The sequence below is a fragment of the Melozone crissalis genome, unplaced genomic scaffold (genome assembly GCF_028551555.1).
Source record: "Melozone crissalis strain CALT ecotype California unplaced genomic scaffold, PUWL_Pcris_2 ptg000222l_1, whole genome shotgun sequence".
NCBI classification, from domain to species: Eukaryota; Metazoa; Chordata; class Aves; order Passeriformes; family Passerellidae; genus Melozone; species Melozone crissalis.
The window spans coordinates 321,316-335,310 of record NW_026535985.1 but is presented as its reverse complement, the minus strand read 5'-3'; the positions used below and the strand labels follow the sequence as shown (position 1 = coordinate 335,310).

Sequence of the window (13,995 nt, the reverse complement as noted above, 5' to 3'; positions counted from 1 at the left end):
CACCCAGGGGCTGGCAATGCCACCCAGGGATGGGAGAGGATGAGGAGGTGACACCGGTAACGCCGCTGCCGGTTTATTCCTGCAGCCTGGAGCTTCAGCTACAAAAAAAATAAACCCCAAAAGCCCAAAGGATGAGGTGCAGACAGCTCACAGGACAGCCATAAAACCCCAGCCCCACCCTGGCAGCAGGGAGGGACCCGCCCCCAAACAGCCTCCAGCAGCTCCTCCGATCCCTGGGGAAACTGGGAAGGGGACTGGGAGAACAGGGGGGACAATTTGGGATAATCCCAACCCCAATCTCTGCTTGTGGGCAGTCCTGGGGTTGCACAAGGAGCTGGGAAAAACAACGGCCAGAGCACTCCTGGCAGCCCTGCTGGTCCTGCTGTCCCCAGAGGGGTGACAAAGGGGACCCTCAGGCGAAGATGGTCTCCTCCCGCCGCTTCTTGGTGAGGATGGTGCCAGGCTTGTGCTGGGCATCGGGGTGGTTTGCCAGCTCTGGTGGGCACGAGGACACGGGGCTCTCCAGGATGGCCTGTTTGAGGTCGTAGAACACCGTGGAGTCCTCCTTGGTGAGGAAGGTGATGGCCACGCCGCTCTTCCCCGCTCGGCCCGTCCGCCCGATGCGGTGGATGTAATCTGGGAGATGGGAAATGAAGGGTTAAGTGTGGGCAGTGCCAGGGCTGGGCACTCCCTGCACTCCCAGTGCCAGGGCTGGGCACTCCCTGCAGCATCCCCTGCACTCTCAGTGCCAGGGCTGGGCACCCCACAGACCCCTCAGTGTGGCAGCACTCGGGTTGGGCACCCCACAAGTGCCAGAACCAAGGTCAAGTACCACCCACACCACCAGTACCCAGGCTGGGCACCTACAGTGCCCCCAGTACCAGGACCAGACAGCCCCTGGATTCCCAGTACCAGGGCTGGGCACTTCCTCCATCCCAAAAAACAGGGCTGGGCACCCCCCATAACCTCAGCACTGGGGCTGGGCACTCCCTCCATCAAAAGAACCAGGGCTGGGCACCTCTGCAACCCAAGAACCGGGGCTGGGCACCCCCCACACCCTCAGCACCAGAAGTGGGCATCCCCTACACCCTCAGCACTGGGGCTGGGCACCCTCCACACCCTCAGCACCAGGGCTGGGCACTCCCTCCATCACAAGAACCAGGGCTGGGCACCTCTGCAACCCAAGAACCGGGGCTGGGCACCCCCCACACCCTCAGCACTGGGGCTGGGCACCCCCCACACCCTCAGCACCGGGGCTGGGCACCCCCCACACCCTCAGCATTGGGGCTGGGCACCCCCCACACCCTCAGCACCAGGAGTGGGCATCCCCTACACCCTCAGCACTGGGGCTGGGCACCCCCCATAACCTCAGCATTGGGGCTGGGCATCCCCTACACCCTCAGCACTGGGGCTGGGCACTTCTGCAACCCCAGAACCAGGCCTGGGCACCCCCTCCATCCCAAGAACCAGGCCTGGGCACCTCTGCACCCCCCTTAGTGAGGGCAGTACCAGGGCCAGGCACCCCCTGCACACCCAGCACCAGCCTCTTCAGTGTGGCAGCACCAGGGCTGAGCAACCCCCCAAAGCCCCTCCAGGGCAGGGAACACCAGGACCAAGCCCCCCAGCGTGGGCACAGCCCCCCCAGTGCCCCCCTGAGTGCCCCCCAAGCCTCACCCTCGATGTTCTTGGCCATGTCGTAGTTGACCACCATGGAGACATCGTGGATGTCGATGCCACGTCCGGCCACGTCCGTGGCCACCAGGATGTCCTTGGCTCCAGCCTTGAGGTTGGAGAGGGCGAATTCTCTCTGCTCCTGGCCCTTGCCACCGTGCAGGGTGCAGGCATTGTACTGTGGGAACAGGGGGGTGAATGGGGGCACAGCCCTGGCACAGATGTATTTGATAAAAATCCTTTGCTTAGGATTTTTCCTCCTGAGAGGCTGAGAGGCCTCAGGAACAAAATGTAAACATTGATTATCTGCTGCTGTGGAATGCAACAGGTGCATCTGTGATTGGCCCATGTTAGTTGTTTCTAATTAATGGCCAATCACAGTCAATGATTATCTGCTGCTGTTCAGACCCCTCCAAACACCACCACATTTGGTGACCCCAAGTGATGAAAAATTCCACACATCCCCACGTGGGGATGAGGGGGACAGGGCTCAGGGTGGGCCCCTGGCACAGATATCTTTTATGAAAAATCCTTTCCTTAGGATTTTTCCTCCTGAGAAGCTGAAAGGCCTCAGGAACAAAATGTAAACAATGATTATCTGCTGCTGTGGAATGCAACAGGTGGATCTTTGATTAGCCCATGTTAGTTGTTTCTAATTAATGGCCAATCACAGTCAGCTGGCTTGGACTCTCTGTCTGAGACACAAACCTTTGTTATCATTCTTTGCTATTCTATTCTTAGCCAGCCTTCTGATTAAATCTTTTCTTCTATTCTTTTAGTATAGTTTTAATATAATATATATGATAAAATAATAAATCAAGCCTTCTGAAACATGAAGTCAGATCCTCGTCTCTTCCCTCATCCTGAGACCCCTCTGAACACCACCACGTTTGGTGACCCCGAGTGATGAAAAATTCCACACATCCCCACATGGGGATGAGGGTGACAGGGCTCAGGGTGACCCCTTCCCAGCCCAGCCTCACCCCCATCTTCTCCAGGGACTTGGCCAGCACATCACAGCCCTTCTTCTGGTTGACGAAGATGATGATGGGCGGGTCGAAGCCTTGCTCCAGGATGGCCAACAGCTTCTTCCTGTAAGAGCACAAAGAGGAGGAGGAGACAGTTGGGCAAAGAGATGCTGAAGGCTCAGGCCACCCCTAAATCCGTGCTCCTCACCTTTTCTCAGATTCAGACATGAGGAACACCTTCTGCTCCACCCTCTCGTGGGGTTTGCCAGCGGAGCCGATGTAAACCACGGCCGGGCGCCGCAGGTAACTGCGGGCCAGGCGCTCCACGGCCGGGGGCATGGTGGCTGTGAACATGACAGTCTGCAAGGCAAGGGCACAGGGACAGCCTGTCAGGTGGCAGTGTGCCCCCAGTGAGGAAGGAATGATCCTGGTGGGGCAGGAATGTCCTCCCCCACATGGAGCACGAACATCACCCAAGGAGCAGGAATATCCCCAGTGAGGTAGGAATGCCTCTGATGGGGTAGGAATGTCCTCCCCCATGGAGCAAGAGCATCACCCAAGGGGCAGGAACATCCCCCAATGAAGCAGGAACAACCCCAGTGGGGCAGGAACATCACCCATGGAGCAGGAACATCACCCAGTGAAGAGGAATGACCCCAGAGGGGCAGGAATGTGATCCCATGGAGCAGGAAGATCCTGCAGTGAGGTGGGAACGCCTCTGATGGGACAGGAATGTGCCCCACATGGAGCAGGAACATCCCCCATGGGGCAGGAACATCCCTCAATGAAGCAGGAATGACTCCAGAGGGGCAGGAATGTCCTCCCACGGAGCAGGAACATCACCCACGGAGCAGGAACATCACCCACGGAGCAGGAATGATCCCAGTGGGGCAGGATTGTCCCTTATGGAGCAGAACTGTCCCCACAGGAAAAAGGTCCCCTTGTGGGGCAGGAATGACCCCTCATAGGGCAGGAACATCCTATGTGAGGCAAGAACGTTCCTCCACAGAGCAGAAACGTGACTCCCATCCCCTCAACCCCTTCCCCAAAACCCCAAATTCTCCCTCCCCACCCCACAGGAACCCTCCTAGACCCCCTTTACCCACACCCACCTGTCTGTACTTGTGCTTCCCGGACTCAAAGTTGGCCAACATCTTCTCAGGGTCCTCAGCCTCGTCGGTGTCGGGTTTCTGGTTGGTGACAGGCATGTGCTCCAGGATCTTCTGCACGTCAGGCTCGAAGCCCATGTCGATCATGCGGTCGGCCTCGTCCAGCACCACGTAGGTGCAGCGGCTCAGCACCAGGTACCGGTTCTCCAGCACGTCAATGAGCCGGCCCGGGGTGGCAATGACAATCTGAGGGGACAGGAGGGTTGGTGGGAGCAGCTCAAGGCTGAGAAGACCCCCTTGAGACACCCCAACTTGTCAGAAAGTTCCTCTGATTGCCCTAGAAGCAGAGAGCTTCCAGGTCTAAGAAGACCTTGGCTCAGAATCAGACACCTCTGCGTGTCTTTGACAAGGAACGTGATCTCATGGAGAAGGAACATCCCTCAATGAAATAGGAATAACCCCATAAAGACACCTCTATGTGTCTTTGACAACCCCAGTGGGGCAGGAACGTGATCCCATGGAGCAGGAACATCCCACAATAAAGTAGGAATGAACCCACAAATACACCTCTGTGTGTCGTTAACTCTGCGTTTTCCATGGGTTAAAAAATTGGTTTTAACGATTTTATTTTTTTAAAAAACAATTTTGAAAAGTAAACTGGGAGTGGGAGATGGGATTAGGATTATTTTCCTGTCGTTTTAGCTCCATTAATTATCCCATCATAAAGGCAGACAAGCACCCATTTCACTCCTTTGTGTGAGGAGTTACAAACTACAAGAGTTTGAATAGAATGGTAGTGAATTTGTCACAGGTTGAACATGCAGAATTTTGGGGTTTTTAGAATGGGGGTCCAGAAGGCAAGATGGAGGCTTGTCCAGTCTTTCTCCTTCTTCTTGGCCTCCATCTTCTGCTGTGATGGTGGCACTTTTGGGTTGGTTTAGAGTAGAGACAAACTGTCTAACACAGGTGATAGGATTGGAAAATAACTGTAAATAATGGTTTTAGTATAAAAAGATAACACCACCGCAAGGTGTTCAGTGTGCCATTGTTCCAGATTGCAAGGCAAGATGTGTTCTATTACCATCTGCGTGGCAGCTGTCTTTTGTCAGTGGGCAGTTTTCCTTATCTCTTCCACAATCACTCCTTCCTCAGGAGGGGACATCTGCTGATAACAGCTATTGAATGTCAGTGCATAGCTGATAAGAACTACAGCATCCCATTGGGAGATGTGAGCCCAGAGGGAGGAGCCAAACATTCCTACCTGGATATAAACTGAGATTTCAAACATTCCTACCTGGATATAATCTGAGATTTCAAACATTCCTGCCTGGATAGAATCTGAGATTTCAAACATTCCTACCTGGATACAATCTGAGATTTCAAACATTCCTACCCGGATACAATCTGAGATTTCAAACATTCCTACCTGGATATAGTCTGAGATTTCAAACATTTCTACCTGGATAGAATCTGAGATTTCAAACATTCCTACCTAGATATAATCTGAGATTTCAAACATTCCTACCTGGATACAATCTGGGATTTCAAACATTTCTACCTGGATACAATCTGGAGGTTCTGGAATACCAGCACTGCTTCTCCACTGGATTTCCCAGAGGAGCAGCAGCTGCCTCTTCTTCTCCATTCTTCTTCTTCCATTCAGAGGAAGACTCCACCCTTTCCTACAGGATCCCTGCTCCAGCAGAACCACCCCTGACACTGCAGGAGGGCTGAGCCACAATTCCAACTGGACGGATACCAACATCCTGACCCACAGGGTGTCAGGCTGGGTTCTGACTCTCAGTGTTGTTCTAGTGTACTGCATTGTTTATTTCATCCTTTTATTTTCTTCCCTATTAAAGAACTGTTATTCCCTGCTCCCATATTTTTTGCCTGAGAGCCCCTTAATTTAAAATTTATAGTAATTCAGAAGGAGGGGGTTTACATTTTCCATTTCAGAGGTGGCTCCTGCCTTCCTTAGCAGACACCTGTCTTTCCAAACCAAGACAAACTGCTATTCCTGCTCCCATATTTTTTGCCTGAGAGTCCTTAATTTCAAATTTACAACAATTCAGAGGGGAGGGAGTTTACATTTTCCATTCCAGGGCAGGCTCCTGCCTTCCTTAGCACCCACGTGTCTTTCCAAACCAAGCCAGCCACGAACCAACGTGCTGGACAGATCTCAGCAGGTCGGAACAAGAATGTTAAAGATCACAAAAAATAAACAACCTTGAGAAAGAAAGCCAAGGAACCCTGGATTCTTCTTCACTCTCAGGGCTGGGAAAAAGAGATTTTCCAACACCTGGGGGTCATCTCAACACCAGAAACCCCTGAGCACTCACCTCACAGCCCATGCGGAGCCGGAAGCCCTGGTCCTCACGGGAGATGCCGCCGATCACGGCCACGGTGCGGATGCCCAGGGGTTTCCCAAATTTGATGGTTTCCTCCTCAATCTGCTGGGCCAGCTCACGGGTGGGGGCCAGGATGATGGCGTAGGGTCCCTGGTCTGATTCCTCGATGCTGCAGGATGGCAGGAGATGGTTGTGTCACTCACAGTGCCACGTGTGTGCCTTCCAGTGTCACCTCATGTCCTCCACCATGGCACCCTGTAACCTTGCCTCAATCCCCTGACAGTGTCACCCTGTCAGCCCATCCTGTCACCTCCACAGTCCTGACCCCTCTGCAGTGTCACCCTGTCACTTCCACAGTGCCACCCTGTCCTGACCCCTCTGCAGTGTCACCCCATCCCCTCCACTATGTCACACTGTAACCCTGCCTCAATCCCCTGACAGTGTCACTCTGTCACCCCATCCTGTCACCTCCACAGTGTCATCCCATCCTGACCCCTGTGCAGTGTCCCCCTGCCACTCTCCTTGTCCCATGGGCAGTGCCACTCTGCCACTCCCCACCATGCAATGGGCAGTGTCACCCAGCCACTCTCCCCTGTCCCACAGGCAGTGTCCCCCTGCCACTCTCCCCTGTCCCACAGGCAGTGTCCCCCTGCCACTCCCCCATGTTCCACGGGCAGTGTCACCCTGCCACTCCTCCTGTCCCACAGGCAGCGTCACCCTGCCACTCCTCCTGTCCCACAGGCAGCGCCACCCTGCCACTCCCCCTGTCCCACGGGCAGTGTCCCCGTGTCCCAGGGGCAGTGTCCCCGTGTCCCAGGGGCAGTGTCCCTGTCCCCACCGGTCGATTTTGGGCAGGGTGGTGATCCACACAAGCAGGGGGATCAGGAATGCCGCCGTTTTGCCGCTGCCGGTCTCGGCCACGCCGATGATGTCGCGGTTCTGCAGCCCGATGGGGATGGCCTGGCGCTGGATCGGGGTCGGCTCCTGCCGGGGGGAGCAGGTTGGGAGCAGAACTTCCCCTGTTCCCCCTCTCTGAATCCCTGACCACCCCTTTTCCCCCCTCCCTCCCCAGCTCCCCCTCACCTTGTATCCACACTTGTCAATGACCTCCAGGATGTGGGGGGGCAGGGAGGAATCCTTCCAGGAGCGGATGGGATTTGGGATCTTGCCCCCCTTGGTGGTGATGCTGTAATCCTCACGGAAGATGCGCCAGTCCCTGTCTGTCATCTCGTCCAGCTTCTTCTGGGACCAGTGCCGGTCATCCCAGCGCTGCTTGGCCTCCTTCTTGCGCAGCTTCCGCAGCCGCGCCCTGCCCAGGGAGAGAAGGGGTGGGGAGAGGGAGAGGGGAAAGGGAATGGGGGAAAGGGAGAGGGGAAAGGGAAAAGGGAATGGGGGAAAGGGATGAGGGATAGGGAAAAGGGAATGGGGGAAAGGGATGAGGAAAAGGGAGAGGGATGGGGAAAAGGGGATAGGGAAAGGGCGATGGGGAAAGGGAGAGGGATGGGGAAAAGGGAATGGGGGAAAGGGATGAGGGATGGGGAAAAGGTGAGAAGGAAAGGGGAATGAGGAAAAAGGGAATGAGGAAGGAGAGTGGGAAAAGGGGATAGGGAAAGAGGGATGGGGAAAGGGAGAGGGATGGGGAAAAGAGGATAGGGAAAGGGGAGAGGAAAAAGGGAAGGGGGAAAAGGGATGGGAAAAGGGAGAGGGAAAGGGGAGGGGGAAAAGGATGAGGGATGGGGAAAAGGGAATGAGGGAAAGGGATGAGGAAAAGGGAGAGGGATGGGGAAAAGGGGATAGGGAAAGGGGGATGAGGGAAAAGGGAATGGGAAAGGAGAATGGGGAAGAGGGGATAGGGAAAGGGATGGAGAAAGGGAGAGGGATGGGGAGAGGGAAAAGGGGATGAGGGAAAGGTATGGGGAAAAGGGAATGAGGGAAAGGGATGGGAAAAGGGAGAGGGATAGGGAAAGGAGGATGGGGAAAGAGAGAGGGAAAAGGGAATGGGGGAAAGGGAGAGGGGGAAAAGGGAATGGGGGAAAGGGATGAGGGAAAGGGAGAAGGATGGGGAAAAGGGAATGGGGGAAAGGGAGAGGGGGAAAAGGGAATGGGGGAAAGGGAATGGGGGAAAAGGAGAGGGAAAAGGGAATGGAGGAAAGGGATGAGGGATGGGAAAAGGCGAGACAGAAAGGGGAATGAGGGAAAAGGGAATGGGAAAGGAGAATGGGGAAAAGGAAGGGGATGGAGAAAGGGAGAAGGATGGGGAGAGGGAAAAGGGAATGGGGGAAAGGGATGAGGGATGGGGAAAAGGGGATAGGGAAAGGGGGATGGGGAAAGGGAGAGGGGAAAGGGAGAGGGAAACGGCAGTGGGGGAAAAAGAAATGGGGTCAAGGGGATAGGGAAAGGGAAAAGGGAATGGGGGAAAAGAGATGGGGAAAAGGGGATAGGGAAAAGGGAATGGGGAAAAGGGAACGGGGAAAGCATGATGGGGAGAAAGCGATAGGAAACGGGAGATGAGGGAAAAGGGAATGGGGAAAGTGGGATAGGAAAAGGAGAATAAAGGAAATGGGAGAGGGAAACGTGACAGGAGAAATGGGGATGGGGACAGGCAGATGAGGGAGGGGGATGAAGGAAGGGAATGAGGGCAGGGCAAGGAAAGGAATAACAAAAGGGAGTGAGGAAGGTGAGGAAGGGGAAGGAGAAAGTGAATGAGGCTCACCCTATGCCTCTAGATCCCTTCTGCCAATTACCTGCAGGACCTGCTGCAGCCCAGCTCCACATCCCAACCAAGCTAAGCCAGCCATGACCCCACACACCCCTCAGCACCCTCCCAGCTTCCCCAAAACCTCACTCCTCCTGCTCTTTCTCCTCCAGCGTCCTCCTCTTCTCCATCAGGTCCCCGTAGAAGCGCGACTGCTCCCGTTTCTGCTGCTTCAGGTCGATGCCAGCAATGAAGCCACGGCCCAGCAGCTGCACCTGGTGCCTCTCCTTGTACCTGGAGCAGGGTGGGAGCATCAGGAGCAGGCCTTGCACCCCACAGAGACACCCCCAGCCCTCGGGGCACCCCAGCACTCACAGGGGGTTGTAGTCAATGGACGTGTCCTCTGATGCATCCCACTCGAACACGAACTTGCGGTCGTTGAGGTGCCGCGTGCGCCGCCGCTTCTTCACCCCGCCCAGGTACCGCTCCTGCAGGACCCCAGACTCAGTGGGACCCCCCATCTTCCCCCCAGCCCCCCTGGATCATCCCCCAACCCCACCTTGATGGCGTGGAGCTCTTTGCTCTTGTCCTTCTCCTCCCGGATCTTCTGCCTGCCCTCCTCATCCTCGGTGCCGTTGGTTTCCCGCTCCATGCGCTCGCGGCGCTCCCGGCGCTCGCGCTCCTGGGGGTCTTCTGGGGAGCAGGGGAAGGGGCTCAGAGCCAGCACCCACCCCCAGGGCTGGGTGGGGGGCTCCAGGGATGAGTCCTTACCCAGCATCTTCCTGCCCATCTCCTGGAATTGTTTCCTCTTCTTCCTCTCCTCCTCCAGCAGCCGCTGCCGCTCCTCCACCTCCTGCTGCCGCCGCCGCAGGGCCTCAGCCTCCCTCTCTGCCTTGGACAGGAACTTGGGCTGGGATGGGAGAGAGGAAATGTCACACTGGGCCTGCCTGCCACTCCCTGGGCTGCTGAGGGTCCCCTCAGCCTTCTCTGCTCCTTCCTGGGGCCCCCAGGCCTCCCCTTTCCCTCCTGTCCCTCTCTGGATCCCTAAGACTTGTCCACTCCCTGCCAGGGCTCTCTTTGCTCCCTCCCTGTGTCCCCTCCCTCCCCTCTGTGCCCCTCACCTTTCCCTCTTCCCTCCCAAGTCCTTCTGCTCCCTCCTGGGGGTCCACCAGGCCTCCCCTGTCTCCACAGCACCCCATGTGCCCCCTAAGTCCCCCAACCCTCCCTTCTCCATCCCACGATCCCTCCCGGTGTCGCCTGGCACTCCCTGCTTCCTTCTGGGCTCCCTCTGCATCCCCAAGTTTCTCAGCCCTCCCTGTCCCCTCCTGGGGTCCCCACAAACATCCACACCCCCAGCAGAGGGAAGAGGCTCCTGTTCCTTCTCCCACCTTGGCTTCTGCCTCCTCTTCTGCCTTCTTCTTTGCCAGCAGCTCCTCCAAGGACAGCGGCTGTGCCTGCAAGTGAGGTCAGATGTCAGCACCACTCCTGGGGACCTGAATCCCTTGGAATCACTCCTCAGGGACCGAGATCCCTTGGAGCCACTCCTTGGGTCCTGAATCCCTCTGGAGCCACTCCTGGGGATCTGGATCCCCCTGGAATCACTCCTGGGAACCTGAATCCTTTGGAATCACTCCCCAGGTACCTGGACCCCCCCTGGAGCCACTCCCCGGGGACCTGGAGCCACACCCCAGGGATCTAGATCCCCCTGGAACTCGTGGGGACCTGAATCCCGTGGATCCCCTCCCCAGGGACCTGAATCCCCCTGGATCCCCTCCTCAGGGACCTGGATCCCCCTGGATCCCCTCCTGGGATCCTGAATCCCCTTGGAATCACTCCTGGGGACCTGGATCCCCCTGCAACCACTCTTGGGGACCTGGATCCCTTGGAATCACTCCTGGGGACCTGGATCCCCCTGCAACCACTCCTGGGGTCCTGAGTCCCCTGGAACCACTCCCCAGCGACCTGGATCCCTTGGAATCACTCCTGGGGACTTGAATCCCCTGGAACTATTCCCCAAGGATCTGGAGCCCCTTCCATCCAAGCCCCATCCGCCCCCTCCTCACCTTCTCCTTCTTCAGGGCATTTTCCTCCTCTTCCTCTGCTTTCCTTGCCTCCCGATCCTTCCGAGACTTGGAGTCCTTCCCCCTGCCCGGGGACAAACTTCCAAGGGAAACAGCACCAGGAATAAGACACCAAGCACAGCCCTGGGGGATCCCAAACCTCCAGGGGATTTAGGGGAGAGCAGGAACCCCCCAAAAAAGTGACAGGACCCACCTGGACCGCTTACGGTCCTTGTCCCTCCGGTGCCCATCCTTGTCCCTGTCCCGCTCCTTCTTGCTGCGCTCCCGGTCCCGCTCCTTGTGCCGCCGATCCCTGTGGGACAGGGGGGTCACAGCCCCACAGGGGGGGTCACAGCCTGGCCCCACAGCCCTCACCCACCCTCTGCAGTGGTTTTGGTTTGTCAGTTTGAGATTTGGATGGTTTTGAGATTTCCTGTGGTGGGCTCAGTGCTGCCCAATCCCAATGGCACTCAATTCCTGCTGTGGGGCAGGGTGAGGAAGAAGGCAGAGCAGGCTCAAAATTTTAAAAAGGAGCCTCTTTATATCCTCTTTAAAACAAATAAATACAGTTAATAAATTTTTCTTTATACCCTCTTTAAAATAAATAAACACTGTTAATAATTTTTTCTTTATATCCTTTTAAGAGGGTATAAAGAAAAATTTAGTAACTAAAATAAAGAGTATTAAGAATCATAACAAAATCTTTACAATATTTCTTCTCCTCTCACAACTTTTTATTTCCCACTGACAAAGCCATCAAAGCTCTTCCAAACCACAGGGATAAATTTGAGATTTGGTTATTTTGAGATTTCCTGGCCAGTGCAGCAGTGAGTGTGGTGGGCTCAGTGCTGCCCAATCCCCAGGGCACTCAATTCCTGCTGTGGGGCAGGGTGAGGAAGAAGGCAGAGCAGGCTCAAAATTTTAAAAGGGAACCTCTTTATACCCTCTTTAAAATAAATTAATACTGTTAATAAATTGTTCTTTATAATAAATAAATACTGTTAATAATTTTTTCTTTACACTCTCTTTAAAATAAATAAATGCTGTTAATAAATGTTTCTTTATACCCTCTTTAAAGCAAATAAATACTGTTAACAATTTTTTATACACATTTAAAAGAGCATAAAGAAAAATATATTAACAGTAATATATTTATTAATATAATAATTTTATAATATATATCATTATATTTATTAATATAATGATATATATTTATGAATTATCAATACAAAACCTTCACGGCACTTCTCCTCCCCTCACAACTTTTTATTTCCCACTGACAAATCCATCAAAGCTCTTCCCAAATCACAGCTGCCTCACCTCTCTGTGGACTTGGAGCGGGACCGGGATCGGGATCGGCTCCTCCGGCGCTCCCGGGATCGGTGGCGCTTCCGTTCCTTGGCCGGGGGGGAGCCCTTGCGCTCCCGGTCCCGTTCCCGGTCCCGTTCCGGAGAGCGGGAACGTTTCCTCTCCTCCTTCACCGGGGATGCGTCCCGATCCTTCTTGTCCGCCACTTCTCCGGCCATCTGTGGGGAGGGAAACACCAGGAGGGTCAGAGGGGAGACCGGGAGGGAAATTGGGGTGCAAGAGGGAGAGAGAGGGGTTGTGAGGGAAGAGAGGGACCCCAAGAAGGAGTGGGGAGGGCTGAGAGAGCACCAGGAGGGAACGGGGAGATGTCAAAGGAGCCGGGGAGGGAAAAACGCCGAGAAGAAGCAGGGAGAGCTGGGGGACACCGGGATGAGGGAAAAGGGACCTTCAGGAGGATGGAGAGAGAAAAGGGACCTTCAGGAGGATGGAGAGAGAAAAGGGACCCACAGGAGGGAGAGGGGGACCCGGGGAGAGCGCAAAGGGACCCTCAGGAGGAAGGAGAGAGAAAAGGGACCCTCAGGAGGGGGAAGAGAGAAAACGGACCCTCAGGAGGGGGAAGAGAGAAAACGGACCCTCAGGAGGGGGAAGAGAGAAAAGGGACTCTCAGGAGAATGGAGAAAAGGGACCCTCAGGAGGGAGAGGGGGACCCGGGGAGAGCACAGAGAGACCCTCAGGAGGGGGAAGAGAGAAAAGGGACCCTCAGGAGGGGGAAGAGAGAAAAGGGACCCTCAGGAGGGAGTGGGGAACCCAGAGAGAGCGCAAAGGGACCCTCAGGAGGAAGGAGAGAGAAAAGGGACCCTCAGGAGCGGGAAGAGAGGAAAGGGACCCTCAGGAAGGAGAGGGAACCCAGAGAGAGAGCAAGGGAACCCTCAGGAGTGAGGGAGGGAACTGGGGGACCCCCGAAAGGGCACAGAGGGACCCCAGCAAAGAGCGGGAAGAGCTGGAAGGCCCCGAGGAGAGCAGGAAGAGGGAAAGGGGGACCCCGAGAGGGCACAGGGAGCCCCCGGGAGTGAATGCAGGGAGCCCTGAGGGACCCCGGAAAGGCTCTGTGAGGCCCGGGGGACGCGGCGCAACGGCGCGCCAGGCCCTGCCGCTGGTACCCAGTACCGGGGCTCGGCCCGGTGCCGCGGCACCACGGCTCTGCAGCCCCCGGGCCCCTCGCTCTCTCCCTGCAGTGCCCCCCGCTCGCTGCCGCCGGTTCCCGCTCACCGCCGCAGCCCCGCGTTCAGCGCCGCCGCTCCGCCGCCATGTCTGCCGGGCCCGCGGGGCTTACCGGGACGGCGCGGGACTACAGCTCCCGGCAGCCCTCGCGGCATCGGACTACAGCTCCCGGCATCCCCCGCGCGCTCCCGGCGCCCCTGCGCGGCCGCAGTGCCGCCGCGCCCCGCGATCCTTCCGCCGCGCGGCAACTCCCCCCTCCCCACGGCAAAGAGTCCCCCGGGACGGTGTCCCCGTGTCCCTGAGTCCCCCACAGCCCGCAGGCACCTCCTGCTCACCCAAATGAGGTCCCCACGGCCTAGAGCACCTCAAAGCCTGGAGAGACCCTCCCGAGTCAGTGTCCCCCATGTCCCTGCACACCCCAAATCTCCCGGGGACCCCTCCAGATCAGCAGCTCCAAGCACCCCAAACTCACCAGGGACTCCCAGATCAGTGTCCCTGCAGGAGCCTCACCCTCCTATTCACAAGATCAGGGGGTCCCAGGCAGAATGTGGGGGCAGAAGAAGTGGGGGGACTCTTTTGGCACCCCCCTCCCCAAAAGACGCCCCGATCACA

The 13,995-nt window shown here is 56.4% G+C and overlaps 1 protein-coding gene across 2 annotated transcripts; it reads right to left on the bottom strand.

The window, feature by feature from the left end:
* Nucleotides 1-57: 57 nt before the first annotated feature.
* DDX23 (DEAD-box helicase 23) lies at nt 58-13,491 on the bottom strand. 2 transcript variants are annotated; one of them, XM_054294163.1, is made up of 17 exons: nt 13,432-13,491; nt 12,175-12,380; nt 11,069-11,167; nt 10,858-10,954; nt 10,183-10,248; nt 9,566-9,704; nt 9,354-9,487; nt 9,170-9,282; nt 8,945-9,088; nt 7,183-7,408; nt 6,938-7,083; nt 6,091-6,268; nt 3,752-3,994; nt 2,848-2,999; nt 2,655-2,763; nt 1,675-1,849; nt 58-636 (listed from the first exon to the last, which is right to left on the bottom strand). In XM_054294163.1, exons 2-17 carry the CDS (start codon nt 12,378-12,380, stop codon nt 413-415), a joined length of 2,451 nt encoding a protein of 816 aa, XP_054150138.1. In that variant the 5' UTR covers nt 13,432-13,491; the 3' UTR covers nt 58-412. The 2 variants fall into 2 exon arrangements, with proteins under 2 accessions (XP_054150138.1, XP_054150139.1); XM_054294164.1 differs by having other exon boundaries at nt 9,354-9,484.
* Nucleotides 13,492-13,995: the final 504 nt, after the last annotated feature.